Source organism: Vitis vinifera, chromosome 12 (genome assembly GCF_030704535.1).
Source record: "Vitis vinifera cultivar Pinot Noir 40024 chromosome 12, ASM3070453v1".
Taxonomy (NCBI): Eukaryota; Viridiplantae; Streptophyta; class Magnoliopsida; order Vitales; family Vitaceae; genus Vitis; species Vitis vinifera.
The window spans coordinates 9,965,032-9,989,016 of NC_081816.1; the positions used below are offsets into that span (position 1 = coordinate 9,965,032).

General features: G+C 37.3%; 3 protein-coding genes across 5 annotated transcripts; 2 read left to right on the top strand and 1 right to left on the bottom strand.

Annotated features, from left to right (window-relative positions):
• Positions 1–586: 586 nt before the first annotated feature.
• LOC100263184 (ras-related protein RABB1c) lies at positions 587–6,347 on the top strand. The gene is made up of 6 exons (XM_002263254.5): positions 587–887; positions 1,736–1,875; positions 3,089–3,171; positions 4,697–4,901; positions 5,022–5,090; positions 6,076–6,347. The coding sequence occupies exons 1-6, from the start codon at positions 842–844 to the stop codon at positions 6,166–6,168; spliced, it is 636 nt and encodes a 211-aa protein (XP_002263290.1). The 5' UTR covers positions 587–841; the 3' UTR covers positions 6,169–6,347.
• A 2,063-nt stretch (positions 6,348–8,410) lies between these two features.
• LOC100240927 (glucose-1-phosphate adenylyltransferase small subunit, chloroplastic) lies at positions 8,411–12,570 on the top strand. Its single transcript, XM_002263219.5, has 9 exons — positions 8,411–8,981; positions 9,077–9,373; positions 9,842–10,111; positions 10,240–10,419; positions 10,913–11,016; positions 11,138–11,249; positions 11,382–11,480; positions 11,949–12,068; positions 12,187–12,570. The coding sequence occupies exons 1-9, from the start codon at positions 8,751–8,753 to the stop codon at positions 12,301–12,303; spliced, it is 1,530 nt and encodes a 509-aa protein (XP_002263255.1). The 5' UTR covers positions 8,411–8,750; the 3' UTR covers positions 12,304–12,570.
• A 29-nt stretch (positions 12,571–12,599) lies between these two features.
• Positions 12,600–16,920, bottom strand: LOC104880931 (uncharacterized). Of its 3 annotated transcripts, XM_010659204.3 has the most exons (5): positions 16,789–16,920; positions 14,432–15,765; positions 14,247–14,319; positions 13,370–13,529; positions 12,600–12,970 (listed from the first exon to the last, which is right to left on the bottom strand). In XM_010659204.3, the coding sequence occupies exons 1-4, from the start codon at positions 16,873–16,875 to the stop codon at positions 13,383–13,385; spliced, it is 1,641 nt and encodes a 546-aa protein (XP_010657506.1). In that variant the 5' UTR covers positions 16,876–16,920; the 3' UTR covers positions 12,600–12,970; positions 13,370–13,382. The 3 variants fall into 3 exon arrangements, with proteins under 3 accessions (XP_010657506.1, XP_010657505.1, XP_059597200.1); XM_010659203.3 differs by having other exon boundaries at positions 12,600–13,529; XM_059741217.1 differs by having other exon boundaries at positions 12,600–13,529; positions 14,432–16,673; positions 16,789–16,873.
• Between the last annotated feature and the right edge of the window lie 7,065 nt (positions 16,921–23,985).

Below are 23,985 nucleotides of genomic sequence, written 5' to 3' on the forward strand. Positions count from 1 at the left end.
CCACAAATGGTATACATTTTAATGAAAGCTAAGCTATGGTACAAGTTTTGGTTGGATGGATGGATGGAGCTGAAATGGGAATGAATCATGTGATACTTTTCCCTTTATAAATTAAAGTTGTGAGATGTGGGTTGCTGAATTAGGTGTCACACAGCTGCCAAACCTTGTCAATCCACTTGGTTTTGTCTTGTATTAATCATTTCGTTCACAACAAGTCCATGCACAGCCTTACTTTTCTTCTTCAATACCTCATTATTAAAAGGTATCAAACCCGTATCTCCCCAATTTTCAATGTGTGTAGTTACCACATCATTTACATTTATGCTATTCAATAATAATGCATACAAATAAAATATATATGGTATGATTATCAAAGTATAAATAAATGAGATGAAAATCAGAATATGAGTTTTTTTTAACATTTATTATTATATATTATTTAAGTGATTCATTGTACAATACAAAAGGGGCTTGACTGCAGTGAAGAATGATAATGGGAACAGGCCCATATGAGTTGTTAGTTAACTGTGGAGGCAGAGCCCAAGCGTTAGAAAAGGGGCTTGGTTGTGGTGGTGGGCTTGGGCTTGGGCCTAGAGGAGGGGTCACGGGTGGGGGTGGGATAGTGACAGCTGGAGCGGTGGGAGAGGGGGGAAGAGGAAGAAATTCTTAAGGAAGAAGGAACAAGAGAATGTTAAACGTTGGGCTTCTCTGTATTTACTATTTATCAGGGAAGGAAAGAGGGGACTTGAACAATTAGGACGACGCAAGTCTCTCTTTTTCTTTTCCTTTTCGTTTCTTCAATTCCGAATTTGATCGAATAATATCTCAGGATTGAGCCGCCATGTCGTACGCCTACCTCTTCAAGTACATAATTATCGGAGATACTGGTAGTTTCCCAATTGCCTTTTGATTTAAATTCTTTGTTTTGTTTTTCCTGATCTGGGTTTTGCTCCTTGGCTTTATTTGAATACAAAATGTATGAATCTCATTGGGGGTCTTGATTGATTTTCTGATGTCCTTGATCACTTTTTTCATCGAATGTAATACTGCCATAGCATGATGTGATCTTGATTTGGGTCTTAGATAAATTACCCATGATCATCATATTATGTCTCGCCCTGTTTGTAGATCCATGCTTGTCATTTGTTTATTTGCAGCAGATACAATTGAATTAACCGAATTATGAATGAACACAAGCACCACCCCCAGAAAAATTGAAGGGAAAAAGGGAAACAATGGAAAGGAAGAAGCTTGTAACCTAACATTATAGGTGGGTGTTAATTAGTTGTATGATTCTTCCCAATAAATTCAGAAGATATATTCATAATAGTGAAAATATTTATGGAAGAAAATATTACTATAATATCAGTCAATTCATTTGTGAAGACATTGGTTGGGAAGACATAGGTTGAAGGTGTCTCTTTCACAACCTTGGACAATGTGAAATCAACTTTGGTACTTGTCATTGAGATCTTTCACATTCATTGTTTTGTATTCCCTGTTCATAACTAAAATAGCAACCTATTAAATTATGGTCCACACATTGATATTTGTTCAAGTAGTTAAATAGTTTTCCTTCTATTTGTCATTGATGATGGAGCTTATTAGGCATCATTCATGTTACAGCTTCTTTTCGAATCCTTTGTTATAACTTATAGGATCAATCTATGTGTCCGGGTGATTGTAATTGAATGGTTAATGCAAGTTACGCAATTTTGATCCTTTGTGTATGCAGGTGTTGGAAAATCATGTCTTCTTCTGCAGTTTACTGACAAGCGGTTTCAGCCAGTGCACGACTTAACTATTGGTGTGGAATTTGGAGCCAGAATGATCACAATTGACAACAAACCAATAAAGCTACAGATATGGGACACGGTTTGTTTTTCTTGTTTCTTATCTGTCTTTTTTTTTTTTTTAATGGGAAAAGGAGGATAATATTCACTGTAAAGTTGTTTCTTGATGAGATGGATTGGGTGTTTTTCATTTATTTATTTATTTTTGATAGGTAAGATTGGGTGTTTTTCATTATTTAAGTAATATCCATGTAATTAATATGCAAAGGGCAGAAGTAATGTATTAGGTCTATCTAATGGTTTTAATCTAACAATAAAGGGACCTAAATCTGTAGCCATTTAGTTGTCAATAATGTGTTATACAAGCAAATAGGAATAGATATATAAATAGAGCACTATATAGATGGCAGACCTTTCATTCAGGATGTATGAACAGAAACACTCCAAAAATATGAAGAACAAGAATAAAAGCTTAGACCAATAATAAGTTATTTAAAAATTCAAAGAAATAATGATCCCCTTTCCTGTTAGAAAACCTAGACCATGGAAATAAAGTATTTGGACAGAGCTTTAACATGGACTACCCACACCTTCCTTAAAGACCTATTCTGCTCCTATAAGATGCACCAAAACAGGCTTAACCACACCAACCTCCAAGTCTTTCTGCCTTTTTCAGACAAAACCATCATTCCAGCTAAATCTAGCTTCCTTCATAGAAAGAGGCCACACCAATCACAAAGTTCCTGCCACCTTCCAATGTAGGAACTGTGGGTCTATCCATACAAACAACATCAATTAATTAAGCTTGCCCCATTGAATTAGTTGATCTATGATGAGGACCTTCTCACAAATAATTTTGTGGGAATAGAAAACTAAATAAAAAAGGAAAAAAAAACATATTGAGTAGGGCCTAGAAAACCAAAGCGCTGATGACTAGAAGGATAACCGGCTACTCAAGGGAGGAACACCTTTGAAAAAGATTTAATTGAGAAGCAGCCCTCTCTGGTCATCTTCCATCAAAATCCTCTCTAAGACTCTAACAATCGTGCCAGAAGTCAAAGGCACCATCTCAGGTTGATACTGTGTTGGCTGTTGGTGAAACTTAATTTTGTATGGAGCTTCAACATATTGATTATAGCTGAATATGTTCATTGCTTGCTCTTGTATCAATATTCTATATCAATTAAATTCATCATTCACCAATGGCATGGATCTCTGATATCATATTGTGAAGTATATTGTTACTTTTCAATTGGTTTAGAATTCAAATTACTGATGTTTTCTTACTATGTCAGGCGGGTCAAGAATCATTCAGATCTATTACAAGATCCTACTACCGAGGGGCTGCTGGTGCCCTGCTAGTTTATGATATCACTAGGTACATTTCAAACTTGAATTCTTTAGTTATATAAAAACACCATCTAAAGATATCCTACTTTATTTTTCTCGCACATACTTTCATTCATCTCCTACATACAATAAACATGATCTTGTGTACATATATGTTTCTGTGTTTTTAGTTCTTTGTCCTGGTACTATCTAGAAGGAGAGGAATTGGCATCTAGTGATCCACCTAACTTCTGATGATCCATGTAAAGTTCCCATTTTGATGGGCATCTGTTTTGTGTACATGCTTGATTTTATGTGACTGCCATCTGTATCCACTACTTATTGAGCAATGTGTATTCGGTTTGTGCTTAGAGTTTTATTTATTGAGTCTTTTAATTAATAATAACAATCAATGTATTTCCTGCAAGAAGACATTTCCAAAAACAATAATATGAGTTAATAAATTTTGGAGAATATTAGTCAATGTATTTCCACTGATGTGACTTTTCCAGAAGAATAATTAAGTTTGGGATTAGGAGGAGTTGTCCTAACCTGCTTGGTTGATGTTTTTTTCCCTATCTCAAATACAGCTGAAATAGAACAATAGGATTAACCACAAAACCTTCTTTTATAGGCAAATAATAGATTAAAGAGCGCCTAACAAAAAGGAGGTGATCCAAGCACACCAGATGTTTATGGAGCACCAAAGGTACAGGAAAGGGAAAGCTGCAACCCACCAGCCCCTACTTAAACCATCCACAAGATTCAAACAATCAAGATTATCAAAAAACCAAAGGTACCCTTGGCCAAACAAAGAGAGTTTTGAGGAAAAGCTGTTTTAGTGACTAATAAGATGCTCCTGCTCTTTGATATATGTGTCACTGCACCTCTCTTAATGCACCAATACAAAGAAAAAGGGACTATTATCAACACCTTCTCGTGCCACTTTCCCACTCCTTTGCCATTTCAACCAAATAATGACTCTTTACTCGACTCCAGGAACATCCAATGAGTCCTAAATAAAGAAAGCTAAAGATCCCAAGGTTTTCAGGGTTCCCTATAATGAATGAGGATATGGTTCATAGACTCTTTCCAAACTTTTCACAAATAGCATCTTTTAAGCAAGGGCTGCCTGATCCTGACGAGTTTGTAAACTTGTCCCAGGCAAAAAAAGGCACACTCTGAGAGGAACCCAGGAGCCCCACACCCTATTAGCAAGAAATTGAGAAGAGTTTTCTGTTCAAGTGACTAATGACCAAGTGCTGCATTATTTTGATAAATTTTGAAATAACAACATATGATATTATTTACTGAGAGAAACTAGGAAGTATTACAACATGTCATTTTTTGAACCCATTTGTGTTATGTGTTCTGTATTTAGTATGTTGATCTATTCATAACCTTTTTTTCTTTATACATTCCAATTGAAGATATGGAAAGCAATAAGATTGGATTGGATAAAAAAGTTTAGAATTTCCTATCACACAGTTAGGATTGGCCTTGCTGGCCTATGACCTTGAGTAGTTGGAATATGTCTCTGCTGCTGAAGGCTGATTTACTTGTTCTATTACTAGGAGGGAAACTTTTAATCACCTTGCCAGCTGGTTGGAGGATGCAAGGCAGCATGCAAATGCAAACATGACTATTATGCTAATTGGCAACAAGTGTGATCTTGCCCATAGAAGGGCTGTGAGCACAGAGGAAGGTGAGCTGTTTGCCAAGGAACATGGATTGATATTCATGGAAGCCTCTGCAAAAACTGCGCAGAATGTGGAGGAGGTATGACAGCATTACTGTCTTGGTGAAAAATGTGTGTTATGTAGTATAAGATCATTTCTTCAATCATAAGTTGAAGTTTTGTTTCCAGTCATGTTCATTCTGATAAAGAAGCTTTTGCAGGCATTCATAAGCACAGCTTCTACAATCTACAAGAAGATTCAGGAAGGAGTCTTTGATGTATCAAATGAGGTTAGCTTTGCTTGCTTATCTCTGAATTTAGTCTCCTTGTATGTTCATCAATGGTCGCATTAGTTCTCCAAGCATCTCCAGAAATGGTAATTTTGGCTGAGATCAATTTTGTCTATCAGACCCATAAGTACAAGTTTTTCAACACATTCTCTTGTACCTTATAGGCATCTCAGACGATAGATTTACCTCATCTAAAACCTGTTAAGCAGCATGCATTGTAGAGGCCCAAGGAAGAAACTGGCCCTGCTTTATTTTTGGGTTTTCAGAAGCTGGTTGGGCCAAGATGCTTGGGGCATAAAACAATGAATCATAGGATTACTGGTTCTGGGTATTTTTGTGATTAAATTTTTCATTCAAAATTCAGTGATTTAACTACTTGACATCGATAAAGATGTGCAATGGATCACTCCAATGTCAGAACCCAGCGTGAAATCGGAATAGAATCGTTGAGCACAAGATAGGAATTGCTGGTAACTTGTGTGATAATTTGGGATATATTACAAAAATCACCCTTGCACTTGCATCCACATTTCAATTTTGTCTCTAAACTTCATTTTCAAGTAATGTAATCTCCATACTATGCCCAAATTTCATATGGGTTTTTTATTAAGATTTCATTAAAAGTGAATAGAGAAACCCATGTGACAAACACGTAGACAAATTGAATGCACCCAAACATATGATATAAATCTCATGCAAATGTACATGTGATTACCATGAGTTTTTCCATCAAATTCTGATGAAAAATATTAAGAGGATGACCTATTTGACATTTGGGCGTGGTATGGGGTGAAATTGCTTTGGGAAAAAAAAAGGTTTAGGGACTAAATTAAGACATGGGGGAAGGTATAAGGGTGGGTGATTGTAGTAATACACCCTATAATTTAAAACTTGAGTCATATTGTTAACCACATAGAAGCTTATCTAATGGATGGATGGCTTGAGTCCTAAATGCTGAAATTTGTGCTCTGGTCTGTGATTGCAGTCCTATGGGATTAAAGTTGGATATGGAGGTATCCCAGGTCCATCAGGAGGCAGAGATGGCTCTTCTTCTCAGGCAGGGGGCTGTTGCAGTTGAAACTTGGAACCCATTCTCAGAATCACTCAAATCACATGATTGTTTTCTTTGTGCTTTAATAGGATCAATTGTTCATTTGTTGGTTGAATCTTGTTACATAATTACAACAATAGTCCAAACCAGTGAAAAGTTGAAAATAGTATTAATAATAATGATACATTTAAAATATGTGATATTTGTGTTGCCTGAATTTAAGAAAAAGATGATTTATTCATATTCCTTCCATTTGGGTTCCTTTCTGATTCCGTAAATTTTAATTCTATGATTTTTGTAAATTGAAGGTATGGGTTGTTTATGATCTTAGTCCATCTGTCAACATCTTGTTGCACTTTGCTGTTACCTCCTATCTCCTATCTCCTGTCAAAATATTTATTTTATAAGGACTGTATTTTGCTTTAAGTTGTTAATTCGGTCTCTATTACTAAATTCGGTACAATCATGTAAGGCATGTAAATCATTCCTTAAGGCACCCACTTGTTTAATTCAATTCCTCAATCATTCCTTAAGGAAGCCAATCAGTAGTCAGGTTGAGATGAACAGGGACGAAACGAAAGCAATTCCTCAATCATTCCTGTCCGTAAGGAAGCCAATCAGTTTTCGAGATGAACAGGGGCGAAACGAAACGAAAGCAATTCCTCAATCATTCCTGTCCGTAAGTAAGCCAGTCAGTAGCCGAGATGAACAGGGACGAAACGAAAACAAAGAAGAAATCATTTATATAAGGGATGAAAGTCAGTCCGCACTAAATTAATCAATTTAAAATTAAAGAAACTTTTTTTCATTTGAACTTATACGACCTTTTTTATGATTTTGATTTTATTGTATTAAAGAATTTAATAGTAAAATAATTTAATGTAAAAAAAGTTAAATTTCATTATAAAAAATATTTATTATAAGTGGTTAATTAAGTCAAAAAAAATTTTAACATCAACGAATTGATAGTAAAAAATTTAATTTTATAATTAAAAGATTGGTTATAAAAATATTTATTTAATAAAATTCATTTTTTGCTATAAGTATTTAATTACGTCTGTATAAAATTATCAGTCAATTCTTTTAGAATAAAAAATGAATTGCTTTAGAAGGAAAGAGATTTTTTCATTTTTTTTAAATTTTGATTTTATTATATTAAGACATTGATAATTAAAAAAAAATACCATTGAGATTGTTTCATATCTAGAAAATAAAGGACTAATCTAAATAGATAAAAACATCCTAGGGGTGAATTGAAGTTAAAAAATTTATTTTTAAACACAATAAAATTAAATACAAGAAGTACAAATATAAAAAGATAAGGTTATAAAAAACAAAGTTAGATTTACAATGATTTGGTACTTCCTTACTTACATTTACTTTCTTCAAGCTCCAATGATGAAAATGTAACTTTAAATCATAAACCAAGTTTTCAAAGATGCATGAAATAATATGAAAATCCTAAGTGTACTCATGCATTCAACATATGTTTCTTACTATTAAAAAGTCTTTCAAAAGTCTTGATTTTATATTCATTAGATCTTTTGATAAATTTTCAAATTAACACCTGAAAATCTTTATAATTCAAATTAATTAATAACTTAACCATGATTTGTTATCATCAAAACATGATTAGCAAAAGCCTCGAGCTAACACTATCATATTTTGTAGTTTTGATTTTATTGTATTAATCAATTTATAATAAAAAGTTGTAATTCAAAACAAGTTAAATTTTATTTTTATCATAAAATAAATTTAATTTATTTTTCCATAAGTGGTTCATTATGAAAAAGAGGTTAAATTTTACAATAAAATATTCAATTATAAAAATACTTCATTTTAATTAGCTTGTGTTTTAACTAGTGTATAATTAAAGAGATTTATATATATATATATATATATATATATATATATATATATATATAATTTCAATTTTATGAATTAATAATAAAAAGTTTTAATTTGAAGTTGCTCAAGATGGTTCCATATTATAATTTCTATTTTATTATATCAGAAAACTAGTATTTTCTGATAAAAATATTTAATAATATAAATATTTGCTAAAGTGGCTAATTTAGTAGAATAATACTTTTACGAAGAAGGATTTAATAATAAAAAAATTATTTTATGAAATGGAGATGATATTTTCCCATAGGGGCATAAGTGATTGGTGATTGGTGCGGTATTTATTATTAAATAAATTCAGTTTTTTTTAATTAAATTAAGAAGATCGAAATTAAAAAGAAAAAAGAAAAAGAAAATATGAAATTAGAAAAATATGTAATAGGTGGAGAATAGGCCCAGCTGGGGAGGAGATTGGGTTGCGTGATTTCATAATTGTATAGTAAATCAAGTGGTTGATGGTTTCCGACGAGGAGAAGGTATCCACCGTATCCTCTCTTGTTCTTCTTCGTTCCTGTTATCGAACTCCACTGTGTTCTTTTCATTTGTTCTCCTCCTTCCGTTTCTTCCAAAGTAATCTACTGCACTGTGGTTCGATTCACTGTGATCCACTCAAATCACTGCTTCCGTCTTATTCTTCGTCTTCCCTTTCACTTCAGATCGACTCCATTCCATTGTGGTTGCAGTGATTTGGGTGGGTTGTACCGATGGCGAGCTTGTCTGCGCTCGGAGTAACTGGGGTGGTTCCGACCTCCTCCAAGTCCAGGGATCTGCCTTCCTCACATCGCACCCTCTCCTTTTCCTCTAGAATTTCCGGCAACAAGATCACCTGGAAAGCGTCGTTGGGTTCCCACCGCAGGGCTCCCGTGATCGTATCTCCCAAGGCTGTTTCCGACTCCAGGAATTCGCAGACATGTCTGGACCCCGACGCCAGCCGGGTCAGTCTCACCTTCCAAACCCTCTTGTGTTTTATTGGGGTTTTGTGATGTTTCTAATGGTCTGGGTGTTTTGGTTTGCGATCTTCTCTGTGCAGAGTGTTCTTGGGATTATTCTGGGAGGTGGAGCAGGCACGCGGCTCTACCCTCTTACCAAGAAGAGGGCGAAGCCTGCGGTTCCCCTGGGGGCGAATTATAGGCTCATTGATATTCCCGTCAGCAATTGCTTGAACAGTAACATATCCAAGATATATGTTCTCACCCAATTTAATTCCGCTTCTCTCAATCGCCATCTTTCCCGGGCTTATGCCAGTAACATGGGTGGGTACAAGAATGAAGGGTTTGTTGAAGTTCTTGCTGCTCAGCAGAGTCCTGAGAACCCCAACTGGTTTCAGGTAAGAACATCGTGCTTCAGTGGTGTGCTTGGAAACTCATTTTTTGGAATTCCTGCAATCTCTTCAATTCTATTGTTTCTGTTTGATTTCAAAAATTCCATTCCCCCTTTCTTTCAATTGCTTAATGCTGTTTTTGGGTACTTAGGTATCCCAGTACTGATAGAAGACTAGTTGAAAATTGACTCTTTTTTTGGATTTTGTCATGTGACAATGCAACAAAATGTCATATTTCGCCTCCGTATAATGTCGGTTTTTTGCATATGCCTGATGTGGATAATTATATCCCTTTGCTTCCAAAGCCTTAGTATTTTTGCATGACATCGGTCGCATATTCTTGTTTATATGTGATGTTCTATACTTCATGGAAACAGGCATTGTCTAGAAAATTGTTTCGGTTAATCCTCTATTTGTAAAGTTTTCCCTTGTTTGCTGGGTGTTTCACATGAAATTTGGTTTATGGATTTACAGGGAACAGCTGATGCTGTCAGGCAGTATTTATGGCTGTTTGAGGAACACAATGTTCTTGAATTCCTTGTTCTTGCTGGGGACCATTTGTATCGAATGGATTATGAGAGATTTATTCAAGCACACAGAGAAACTGATGCTGATATCACTGTGGCCGCACTGCCAATGGATGAAAAACGAGCCACTGCATTTGGTCTAATGAAGATTGATGAGGAAGGCCGTATAATTGAATTTGCAGAGAAACCAAAAGGAGAGCAATTGAAAGCTATGAAGGTAGATGATATTTGAAATAAACATTCGTATTAATTTATGCTTTTGTGTTCCTCTATTCTACAATTTTGTAGTTTTAAAGTTGGTTAAGAAGGCTGATACGTTTTCCTTTCTGAACTGTTCCTTTTAAGGTCGATACTACCATCCTGGGTCTTGATGATGAGAGAGCTAAAGAAATGCCTTACATTGCTAGTATGGGTATATATGTCGTCAGCAAAGATGTGATGTTAGATCTGCTTCGGGACCAGTTTCCTGGGGCCAATGATTTTGGAAGTGAAGTTATACCAGGGGCAACTTCCCTCGGATTGAGAGTATGTGTTCCTTTACTTTTAACAATTTCCTCTTAAATACCCATCATCGTTCTTGTTTTATGTAACTATAGCCGCCCAGTCAACCATGTGCATTGTATTGGGCTTTACGTCGAGAGGTATTTCAGTCACTTAGTAGCCCTACTCATATTGCATTGGTATGCATCCCAACAGCGATGATGGTATGTCATAGGCAGCCGAGTCCTATTCCTTCTCAACTGCTAATCTTATTTTTAATAACTATTTTCTAACTAATATCACAGAATATTTTCTATATGAAATGACAACTTTAGCTGAATATTGTTTTATTGCTTCTTGACTGAAAGCCTGAAAGCCTTTACTGACATAACTGATTGAATCCACTGGAAAGAAACTTCAGTTGACAAGTCAATAGTTTATGATCACTGGAAATTCCGATAATCAAAATGTTATTTTATCTGCATTTGCCTTCTTAAGAGAACTTTCATAGAGTCAAATTGCTGCATAATCTCTGTAGGTGCAAGCTTACTTGTATGATGGCTACTGGGAAGACATTGGTACAATTGAGGCTTTTTATAACGCTAATTTGGGGATCACAAAGAAGCCGGTGCCAGATTTCAGGTAGTTTTACAGCCCATCAGACTGTATACTGTGAATTTTGATCTCTGTTCAACAGTTTCTTTCATTACCACATTTCTGATGCAGTTTATGATATTAATATGGTTTTGAACTTAAATTGCAGCTTCTACGACCGTTCCTCTCCAATCTACACCCAACCTCGATATTTGCCCCCATCTAAGATGCTTGATGCTGATGTAACCGATAGTGTTATTGGTGAGGGCTGTGTGATTAAGGTAAGTTACACATGGGCAAGACAGGTCTCTTGCTGTGTTTCATAGTTGGTGTCACATGCTTATGAAGGCTTTTTATAATTGTTGATTATGCAGTTAAGTAAGTTCCTTGTTCACCCTTTTCTGTGCATGCAGAACTGTAAAATCCATCATTCTGTGGTAGGGCTCCGATCTTGCATATCAGAGGGTGCAATTATAGAAGATACACTATTGATGGGAGCAGATTATTATGAGGTAGTACTAAGAGAAAACCGGCAAGTTTTACTTTTTGACCTTTTGAATGTTTCTATTGCTCAGAATTTCATACCTTGTAGTTATATTTGGTTCCTTATTAGTGCCGAGGAAAGGAAAATAATTTTCTCATATTTGGTTGTACCATGAAAAATATATATATAAAAAAAAATCACATGAAAATAAAATTAGTTAAAAACTTACTCATTTTTAAATATGAGTTGAAATAAGTGAAATGAGTTTGAAATGACATATAAAAATAGTTTTTTGACTTTAGACCTATTTTTTATTTTTATTCACTTTTTGTTTCCTTTTATTCTATTTAATTTTTGCCCTTGCATCAGATTTTTCGGGAACCAAACATAGCCCATATGTTGAAGTGTTGGGGATTTGAATTGTTTCAATTGATGATTATACTCTAATACTCTTTGCCATTGGGGTAATTGGCTTTTTATAATCTTCTTGTTCCAGACGGATGCTGACAGGCGGTTTCTAATGGCAAAAGGTAGTGTTCCAATTGGTATCGGTAAGAACTCTCACATCAAAAGAGCGATCATCGACAAGAATGCTCGCATCGGGGACAATGTGAAGGTTGTGATTTTAATTAACTTAGCATGGATTATTTTTCATCAATTTCGTTTTCTACTGGTAATGTTGCTATGATGATGAGGTTGTGATTTTAATTTAGCGAAGAAATTTGTTATTTCAGATCATCAATAGTGATAATGTGCAAGAAGCGGCAAGGGAAACGGATGGATATTTCATTAAGAGCGGAATAGTCACGGTAATCAAGGATGCCTTGCTTCCTAGTGGAACCATCATCTAGAACGCTTTCTCGGTGCAAAATAAGCATGCTCCCCTTGCTTTCCGGCTTGAGTGATGAAAGAGCAGCTTTACTTGAAGCTAGTTCGATCTTTTGATTTTGCTGTATATTTCCACGTTTGTTGAACCTGAATGGTTAGGTTTTTTTTTTTCTTTCTTTCTTTTTCTCATCTCTTCTCATATTAGTTTGGTCTTTCCCCTCCCCCCATTCTCATTTTAATAAAATCGGTCCCATAACTGAGAAATGAGAAGATAAAACTGTTGGAAGATACACCATTTCTGCGTTTCAGATGACTAGCATTTATCAAAACAATCTCAGATGAACTGTTATTCACACCAATCATTTGGGTTCAATACAATCTGAATTCCCATATTCTTACAGTCAAGTAAAAGAGCAAACAGAAAGTGAAACTCTTGCAGAGGCCCTGCTCCAACATGTACCGGAGCTTCAACTGTGAAATGAATCCTCAAGGCTGCTCATGCAAGGAAGGCATAGCAAAAACTATACTGACCGAGTCTTGACAGTTCACTTCTGTGTACATTATGCAGAATGCAAGATGAATCCACACTTTGCTTTCAGCTAGAAAAGGACTACAAATTCAATGATGCCAAACACCCAAAACCAGTTCAACCGCAGGCTAGTCAGAAAGCTACCAAAACATGCTGTCAACCTGCATGGGATCCAAATTCATTAGTCATAAGTCCCTTTCAAAAATCAACAACTATGAATGGCCATGGACCATGGTGACCAGACTGTTGAGTAACTAGGGTGAAGTATCTTCATTAAAACTTCTATGCCAACAGAGTAAAACTTTTCACCAATTAGAAAGAATTCTACCATTCACAGTAGTAATATTCTTCATGTATGCCTCTCATTCAGACTCATTGCAGCACACACATCCATTAAAGAAAACCAGAATATTTAACTTGTTCAGGGCAACAAAAATTAATGTTTATGGATGTTCCACATCCTCCAAGATCATGCTTGTATGTCACAGGCAGCCTCAGAGCTACTTCCTTGTAGCTGAAATTAATCAGGGTGCTTAAGACACTATGTAATCAAAGTAAACCTCTGTTAACTCTTCAGGATTCTTTGGCCAGCATTTTCCTCCATTTATCCTTAAGGTCCACTGGGGTTCGAGTCCCATCAAATACATGTCGTCCAAATTCCAAAATTTTCCTCCAAGGAAGATTTTTGTCTCCAGTAGCTGAGAATTTCTGCACTCCTTCCTGCAGCAGGGAAGTACTTAATTTTTTTTTTCTTTTTTGATAAGCAAATAATGCAGATATATTAAAAAGTGCCAAAAGACAGCCCATCAAAGTACATGGGGCATATATAAAGAGCGCCAAAAAACATAATCAACAAGAGAGAACACAAATATCAACTCCCTCTCTTAGCAAGAACCCAACCAATCGACAAAATCAAATAAATACATAGAACCTATATCTATGTGTATCTTCACCCATGAAAACAAATTTCTAAGAAAAGAGTTCTTCAAATCTTGAACCAAATGCCTCTTGTTATCAAACTACCTTTGATTTTCCTTTCATTCTCAATGAAGTTATGCCAAAAGCTCAGAGAATTTCCCCATTTATCGATACAAGCCATGCACAGACGGTCAAAACAGAAATAAAGACAAGATGCAAAAACATTGCCCAGCAAGCCCCAAAGGCAACCCAACCCTTGAAAAGCTAGAGTATTTCGTTAGTGTACATCTTGTACATTTCTTTTTTATTGCACTGCAATATATTTTATTGTTTATTATTTACCTATCAAATGTGTACATTTCAAAATAACCTAGAAACTCAATTAAACTGCTTTGTTTTTTAATATACTAATCAGCCACTATAGGGGATAGAAAAACTAACTTAAAATGGAAAGAAGGATAGTTTTAAACTCTTCCCTGTAACAGAAACAAGGCAGGAAGCCATACGCAGAACTCATACCTTTAACATTTCTTCCTCATCAGTTTTCCATAGTAGTTTCTTTCGCCTCTCATTTGGAAATATTTGGTTTGTTCTGCAAATTTGAACAAGAAGTTTTCATTGTCAAAATTTAGCACCTACCACTAACTATAACAAAACAATGTGTGTGTGTGTGTGTGTGTATATATGATAAATCAGTAACTCACAACTGCTTAGAAGGCCCTCGAGGTTGTATTGACTTGCTAGAGACAATAACTTCCTTAGTCCCGTCTCCAGCATTCTTCTCTGCATTATTATGTAGATCAGGAGATGATTTCTTTTGTGAATCAACATTTTGAGACACCATTTTGTTTTTAGCTCTTTGTCCAACATGCCTCTGATGTGTTAACAAAGTTCTAGCACCTCTGCATGAATCTATTATTCGAAACCCAATATTAACTTTTTCATGCACCAGTGATGCGGGATCTCCTCCGGGTATGGCAGTGGTAGTTTCTTGTGCTTGTGGCTGCATCTGTTCTTCTTCCTCTCTTCTGCCAAGATTCTCTTCAGTCATCTTTGCATCAACTTTCTTTCCTTTGGTTAAGACACTAAAATCACCATCTAAAGTTGTTTCTTCTTCCAAGTGACAATCATTCAAAGGTTCTGCTTCCTGTTGATCTTCAGCAACTCCCTCATCTTGGCAGTCACCAACTTCTCTAGAATGCTCTTCTTGTATCATCTCTCTTACTTTTACAGCTGCCAATTGCTTCACCCCATCAAATTTTTGGTTTGCTACAAACCCCTGAAATGACCCATCAGCTGATGTTGTCCCTTCTTCTCTACTATATAAATTGCCATCACCGTCATCAACAGAGGACTTCATGTGCCATTGATGTTGAGCCACTATCTGATGCTGCTCAAAATCAAGAGCAAACCCATCTTGTTGATCTTTCTCTGCTTGTACAGACTGATTATAAACTTCATCATAATCCAACCTATACTCATTCTCATTGCAACTTCTTTCACTTGTAGATGGAGGTTTTTTCCCATTGCTACTCTTAGTTTTTTCCTTCTGTTGGTTGCCACATAATGCTTTTGTGTCTAAGAAAGTTGATAGAGCTTTCTTTGAGGACATGGCTCTTTTCCTCGCTTCATTAGACTTTGCTATTGCACACCTATACCAGCAATAGGGGCAATAGAAATCTCCCATATCATCAAATGCAGCAGAACAGTTCATACACTTCTCATGGACAGCTAACCGGCAGACTCGATCACTACAAACCAAAACCTCTCCACCTTCACCACACTTTATACACTTGCTTTGCTGTGTCCATTCTATTTCCATCCAAGCTTGAGTAGACATGTCCCAAGAGCCTGAAGCACCTGACTGTTTTGTGCCCACAATAGTCTCACCACTTGAATTAGGAGCTAACTGGTGAGCTTGTTCACCATTGTAGTGACTTGATGTTTCAAGCAGACTGCTATGCAGGCTATTGTCATTGGCACACTCAGGCCGAGCATTGCCTTGGGAGCAGCCGGGACTAATTTCAGAGGAGCAGGGCTGTGTAGACACGTAGCATGATCTCTCAGAATGAGTGATCTCAGGTGAATTAGCAGATAGGATACTTTCATGAGCAACTTTTTTTTCCTTTACCTTTTCAATGAAGAACAATATAGCAATTCACAACAACATATAGAACCCATGGGGGAGTGATTTTGAGAGGGTGTTGGAATTGCTTTATAATGCTTAGAAGCAATTCTTTGTAGAAATTGGGTGTTCTTGGGAGAGATTTTGAGGAGGGCTATAAGTGTTTTCTAATCCATAGAAATTAGGTATTAGTATTTGGCAAATTTTTTAAAATCTAAATAATCATTTGAAATCACCTCCCAGGTAATTTTTTCAAAAATCACTTTTTTTTTTTTTTTTTGTTATATAACACATTATTAAAAATAATATCAAAACGCTTTTTGGCTTATATCCAAACAAAAACCTTATGTTTGGTTTTTGAAAATTTTAAGAGAATGCCGAGCAAAGAAAATAAGGAAGAAAAATAGGGAGGTGAAGGAAAATACAAAATGGATTTAAAGTTAATAAATTATTTTGATGAAATATTTGAAAATAGAAAATGCATAAGTTTTTAAATAATTTTAATCATATTTGATTTTGTTTAAATTTTCTTTCGTACATTTCATGTAAACCAAACATGAAAAAGAAAAATGGTATTAATAAGTAAAATTCTACTAATGAAAGTGCTACTAATAATTTTCCTTAGCAAATTTTTTCCTTTTCTCCTGGAACTAGGTGATTTTCCTTCAAAACGACCAATAAAAGTAGCTTGAGACTAAAAGTGGTTCAATCGTTATCACTCCCAATCCTACTCTTACCCATAATCGTAACAGTCCGGGATGTAAGTCATCAAAGCAACCAGAAAAACAAAACAATATAAGACATCACTCATTTTTGAATCCCTGTTTGGTTGGTGAGAAATGTAGGACAAAGAAAAGAAAACAATTAAGAACAAGGGCATAGACACAAACCTAAGTGAATTGAAGTGGAATTACAAGTGACTGTGAATAGAAATACCAGATTGTGGAGAGGAATCGCGAGTGTGGAGGGTTTCGGAGGAATTGTAGAAGTCCAAACCCTGGCAGCCCTGGCTTTCCTTTTCATCCTTGTTTCATTTTTCTTTCGTAATCCTACGAAATCGAGTTTAAGTCCAAAATAATCCATTGGTTGAATTTTTTTTTCAAGTACCGTCTCGAAATATTTGTAAAACTAAGCTTTTGTATCACGTAAGTATTTATATGAGGTTTTTTTTAGTGTAAAAAATCACTATTGGTGACTGTGATTTTAAAAGTTGCAGAAACATCCTTAAAACCATAGTCATAGACTGTGGTTTTACAATTTTTCTTAAAACTACAATTAGTAACTGTGGTTTCAAAATTATTTTTAATCCACGTCCGTTTTAATGGTATTGCGATTTTAATATTATTTTTAAAATATTTTTTTATCATAATAACCATAAAACCATAGTTAATAACTTTGGTTTTAAAAATATTATAAAAATCACAGTCACAGACGGTGGTTTTACAATTTTCTTTAAAACCACAGTTACGGATTGTGGTTTTACAATTTTCTTTCAAACCACGGTTATGGATTGTGGTTTTACAATTTTCTTTAAAACCACAGTCACATACTGTGGTTTTATAATTTTCTTTCAAACCACAATTACTAACTGTGGTTTCACAAATATTTTTAAGGAGAACTCATGTAACCATAACTAAAAAAAGTATGAGATTTTAGAACTTTGTTTTTTTATTTTTAATTTTAGTGTAAATTATGGATGTACCAAAATTTCTTAACGTTGTACCAAATTTCCTTGAAGTTTATTTTGGAGTGGGGAAAATTTCTTACAATTTTCCATTGTCAGTTGAAAATTATTTTTTTTTACAAATTATCCTTAATAAATTTTTTCGTTACGACTATTTTAAAATTTTATATATATATATATATATATATATATATATATATATATATATATATATATATATATATATATATATATATATATATATATATTATCTTTAGTTTTTCTTCTCCTCCTCATCCAAAGTCAACATATGTCCATAGTCGAGACGAGATATCTAAGCTTCTGAAGCGAATCCCTTCTTTCACCAAAAAAGAGCCCCAATACAAAACATGGGGTACTCTTTCCAGTTATGCAATGGATCCGAGTCGAGATAGACGACAATCCCAATCGATCCTTCATAGTACGATTTTTGTACTGTACTCTAGACACCGCTATTGCTTGCATTCTCCATATGCAAGACTACACGACTTTTGAAACGACAGAAGTGGTAAGTCGTCTCCCTCTTTTTCACTTATTTTGCCTTAGTCTCTTATTTTACAACGATTTCTCTGTTTGCCCCCCAGGTGATAGCTAGAGTCCGAAACCTTATATGACAACGCTCTCACATTTTCCACTGACTGGAAGTAGTCAGGACCATAAGGGCATATGTTACCCATAACATGGATGGAAATAAGGATCTCTTTGCCAGCTTAGAGACAGCGAAGAGCGAGGTCGCTACTGCTTGGAAGCTTAATGAAGAAGGAGTCGGTCTACTAAGAAAGACAGAAAGAGAATGAGGTAGTTCAGGCTGAAGCTCATCGACTAGCTGAAGAGAAAGAAGTTATGCTTGTTGACAAGAACCAGGCTGAAGAAGAAACTATCCGGCTGAGGTAGGAGCTGCAGGATCTCCGGACAGAATATGCTGCTCATAAAGAAGACTTGAGGGCAGACCACCAAAAGCCGATGGATGATATGTTCTTCTATGACTACCGATGTTGTATGAAGAAGCATGACATCGCCCAGGATACTCCCAACTTCCCCTTTGATGACGAGGATGAGTTTTTAGGCGGCTCTACCCAAGGAGGAGGACAGACTTCAGGAGATGGTCCATCTGCCGAGCCAACTTGATTTTCTTTGTATTTGTTCATTTTGGCTAGTTGTGGCCTAGATTTCTAAATTTGTAAATACAATGGATACTTCTATTAATTTGAATACACTTGCTTTAGTCGTTTGTCTCTGATATATTATTTTTGTCTCAAACTTTATTGATAGTATCGCTTTAAGTTGGCTGCATTCCACGGACGGAGCAGGGGTACACTGTCTATCGTTTGAAGATGGTATGCCCTTGAGTTTTCAGCCTTAGTTACAACATGCAACCCTTCCTAATTAGCTTGTAGCTTTTTGGCATCTATTTCGGTTGTGTTCTCAAAGATTTTTTTGAGGACTAAAGTTCCTGGTCGAAAAAACTGTGGTCGTGCCTTTTTGTTGTATTGAGAGATCGCCCTCTTATGGTAAGAAGCCATCCAGATAGCTGCGTCTCCTCGCATTTTGTTTGCCCAATCTAGTTGTCTTATGAGTTCTTCATCATTGTCCCTTTGATCTTGCACGACTGTTTTTGCAGTAGGCATGCCAATTTCAGTTGGAATAATAGCCTTCATCCCATGAGCAAGGGCGAAAGGAGTATCTCCTATTAGCTGTCTGGATGTTGTTCGGTAAGCTCATAAGACTCCAAGCAACTCGTCCACCCATTTTCCTTTTGCTTTTTCCAACATTTTTCTTCAGTGCATTCAATATGGTTTTGTTTGTCACCTCCGCTTATCCGTTGTTTTGTGGATAGCGAGGCATTGAATATAGATTCTTGATGTTTAACTCCAAGCAAAATGTTCGAAAGACAGTACTGTCAAACTGTGGCCCATTTTCCGTAGCAATCACTCTTGGAACTCCGAATCAGCATACGATGTTTTTCCAGACGAACTTGGAGACATCCTTATCTTTGATGCTGGCATAGGCTTATGCTACCACCCACTTGCTAAAATAGTCGGTTGCAATGAGCAAAAACTTCTTTTGCGTTGTTGCAATGGGCAAGGGGCCGACTATGTCCATCCCCCATTGTGCAAATGGTCAAGGACTTGTGATCGGGTTGAGAGCTTCAAAAGGTACATGGGGGATGGGAGCGTGTCTTTGACACCGATCACATCTCTTAACATAGCCTTCAACATCTCGTTTCATGGTGGGCTAGTAATACCTTTACGTGTAGGTGCGGGGTGCCAAAGTTCGTCCGCCTGGATGATTGCCGCAAACGCCTTCATGGAGTTCAACCATGACATATTTGGCTTTTGACTCGCTCAAACACTTTAGGTATGGACTTCCAAATGATCGCTTATAGAGCTAGTCATTAATCAAAGTGAAGCGTGTTGCTTGTATGCAGAGTCTGTGTGCTTGCTTCCCGTCTTCTAGTAATTCCCTAGTCTTGAGGTATTTCACGATGTCATGCATCCAACCCGAGTTCGCTTCATTGGTACTGCACACTGGTTCGAATGTAATTGAGGGTGTGGCTTTGAGGTAGACGAGCAACATCACTATCTTTTTTATAGGGAGGGTGGTAGCTATTTCGGCCAGTGAATCTGCCTCACGTTCTCCTTTCGTGGTACCCGTCTAACAACCCATTCGTCCAATTTTTTCAAGTGATCTTCCATCATGGCTAGGTAGCGAGCCATGCATTCATCCTTTGCTTCATACTCTTGTTGAATCTGTTCGAAAATTAGCTGAGAGTCACTCTTGATTTCTAACTTAGTTGCAACTAGCATTAGGGCAAGATTTAGCCCAACTATGACAGCTTCATATTCTGCTTTGTTGTTGGAGGCAGAAAAATTGAGATAGATAAATTGCTCCATTAGTTTCCCAGTTGGTGATTGTAGAATCAGACCTACTCTAGATCCGAACACTTTGGACGCTCCGTCTACATAAAGTGTCCACCATTGCTCTCTAGGGCGATCAGTCGGATGTCCTTGTTTTTTAGAGAGTTCAACTATAAAGTCGGTCATAACTTGCCCCTTTAATGATAACTTTGGCTAATACTTGATTTCGTATTCACTCAACTCGATGACCCATTTTAACATTCGTCCAGACAGGTTTGGTTTATGCAGGATAACTCGGAGTGGCTAGTTTTTTAGTATGGTCACTTGGTGAGCCTGGAAATATGGGCGGAACTTTCGAGCGACATCCTTTAGTGCTAGAGTAGTCTGTTCTACCTGGGAATATTGAGTTTCAACGCCTACCATTGCCTTGCTCACATAGTAGACAAGCCTTTGATTTTTGTTTCATATCTGATGAAACATGACGACACTGACAGCATAGTATGATACAACTAAATACATATAGAGTTCTTCATTGGACTTGGGGCTGCTTAGGATGGGTGGTTTGGCAAGGTAGCGCTTGACTACTCCAAATGTCTACTCATATTTGTTTGTCCAGTCGAACCTGCTTGTCCCCTTGAGTGTGAGGAAGAAAGACCTCAGTTTATCTGTGAAACGAGCTATGAAACGTCCCAAAGCTGTGAGACGACCCATGAGGCGTTGTAACTTTTTCTTGTTGTTTGGAGCGGGTATTTTGAGGACGACTTTTACTTGAGTTGGGCTAACTTCAATTCCTCTTTGGGTTACCATAAACCCTAGAAACTTCCTCCCACTGATGCCAAACGCACACTTAGCTGGATTGAGCTTCATGTTGTATGCTCGCATCATAAAGAATGCTTCTTCTAGGTGCTGGGTGTGCTCAACTCGAGTTTCGTTCTTTACAACAATGTCATCAATGTAGACTTCCATAGTTAGGCCAATCAGGGGCTTGAAAATTTTTGTCATTAACCTCTGTTAAGTAGCACCAGCGTTCTTGAGTCCGAATGGCATGACTTTGTAATAGTACAACCCTTGAGGTGTAGCAAAGGTTGTCTTCTCCTCATCTGACTAGAACATGGGGATTTGGTGGTATCCGAAGAAGACGTCTAGAAAGGAAAACATCTCATGTCCGACAATGGCGTCGACTATCTAGTCTATCCGAGGTAAGAGAAAGTTATCATTTGGACATGCGTCATTTAGGTTGGTGTAATCAATGCAAACTCGCCACTTTCCATTATTTTTTAGGACTATCACCGCGTTTGCCAATCAGTCCGAATATTCGACCTCTTTGATAAATTCGATTGCTAATAATTTGTCAATTTTTGCCTAAATGATTTTTGTCTGTCCTGATGGAAACGTCGGACCTTTTGCTGGACAAGTCATGAGATGGATGAGACGTTAAGTTTGTGAGAGGCCATAGACAGATGAATCCTCGACATGTCCGAGTGAGTCCAGGCGAAGGTGTCCTTGTTGCACTTGAGCATGCTTTCCAGTAGTTCCAATTCCTTTTGCGTAAGCAGGGAGTTGGTATAGGTGATTTGATTTGTGTCATGTGAGAGGCGTAGTGGTTGAAGCGAATCAGCTGCAGATGGATCTTTCTCCCCCGGGCTTAGTAACTATTATTGCTCCCTTGCGCTTGATGATTTAGGGCGCATTTTGTCACCGACCGGGTGTCCAACCTCTAGTGTTACCTGATAGCATTGGTGCATGGCTAAGTGGCTACCTAGTAGGTTGACTTGTTCCTCTTTTGTGAGGTAGCTCACCACCTTATGGTACGTAGAAGGAATGACTTTTATTCTGTGAAGCCATGCACATTCCATGATGGCATTGTATGGGGACAAGTCATCGACCACCAGGAACCGCACGTTCAGGGTAACTGGGCCAGCTTGGATGGGCAATACAATGTCTCCTAATGAAGTCGTTGTAGCTCCATTGAAACCAGACAACAAACACCCTGGGTTCTCTAAGGCAGACAGTGAGTAGCCCATCTGCTTGTAGGCTGACATTTGCAAGAGGCCAGCTAAGATATTTGAATAAACTAGAATCCTTTTCACATCAAATTCGCCTACCCCTAGTGTTAAGACTAGGGCATCTTCATGTTGTTGCAACACTCAGTTAACATCTATCGGAGGGAAGGTAACTGTACCGTCTATGGGGCGCACACTCCTTTCTGAAAAGTTGCGTTGAAAAGAATTAACCCGCTCTCTTACAAATGCCATGCAGAGCAACATTCACCTTTATCGCTTGGAATTGTGTCTATCGTCTATGGGGCCTCCATGTATGTAGTTGATGACAACTCTAGGGGCTGTTGGAGATACAGGGGCTAGGACAGTTGCCTTTTGTGCCGTCTTTCTTTGCATGCTAGTTGTGTGGACATACTGTTTTAGCTGTCCGAATTTGATTAGTTTCTCCACCAAGTAATGGAGACTCTTGCATTGCTCGGTGGTATGGTCGTGATCCTTATGATAGGAGCACCTTATGTTTCGATCTTGTCCAGTCAGATCTGTCTTGATGGGTTCCAACCATCTGAAGTCTGACAGATCATGAATGATCAGAAGGAGTCTTTCGTAGGAGATACCGAGGGGGTGAGTCTCACTTGTTACTGTTGTTGACTAGTTCGCCTCTTGCTAATTTTCCTCGATTGGTTCGAGGGCTTAGAACTCCCAGCCTCATTGTTCTTGGTCGAGCCATTGGTGACCAAGACCTATTAAGACGTTGCTTAGACGTCGTCTTCGAGCATAGAATATTTGTCCGCCCATCTAAACACGTCATCCATTGTTGTAGGTAGCTTTTTTACGAGAGACTCAAAGAATGGTGTGCTTCAGTTGATGTTTTGCTTGAAGATTTGTAGGATGGTATCCTTACTGCAGGATTCCACTTGGAGTACTGCTTACCCGAATCGTTTCATGAAGTCTCTGAGCGACTTGTTCTCCTACAACTTGATATTCTACAAGGTGCTTATGTTCTGTTTTTGGCAAGCAAAACATAGGTAGTGGCCCATAAAGGTTTCCGAGGTATCCTAGAACGTGTTCATGGAATTCGGCGAAAGTTGGTAAAACCATGAGAGAGTCGGGTCGCATAGGCTGGCCGGAAAGACCTTGCACATCAATGCATCATTCCCTATGTCAAGGGTTATGAGTTGTCTGAAGTGCATAATATGATTGAACGGATTGCTTGTTCCGTTGTATGTTGCGAATTTTGGCACTATAAATCCCCTAGGTAGTTTGTAGTTGATTATATGGGGGTTGAACGACATGGAGAGCATGTCATCCAACCGTCGGCTAATAGAATCGGGTGGAGCCCGTGTCGACGGCACTTTAGTATGCTACCTGGTAGTTGAGAAGGCTATTTGGACATTGGTGCAACGGCTGGGGGACCTAAACAGGCCCTCAGAGTCTCTGGAATGTGTGATTGCCCCTCCACGCTTGGTGCTTGAGGTCCTAGTTGGGCTCGTATTGCATATAATAAATGCGACCTTATGTTGCGCCTCGTTTTCCTAGATACCCAGGTAGAGCTTGTTCCTTCATCCGACTGCAT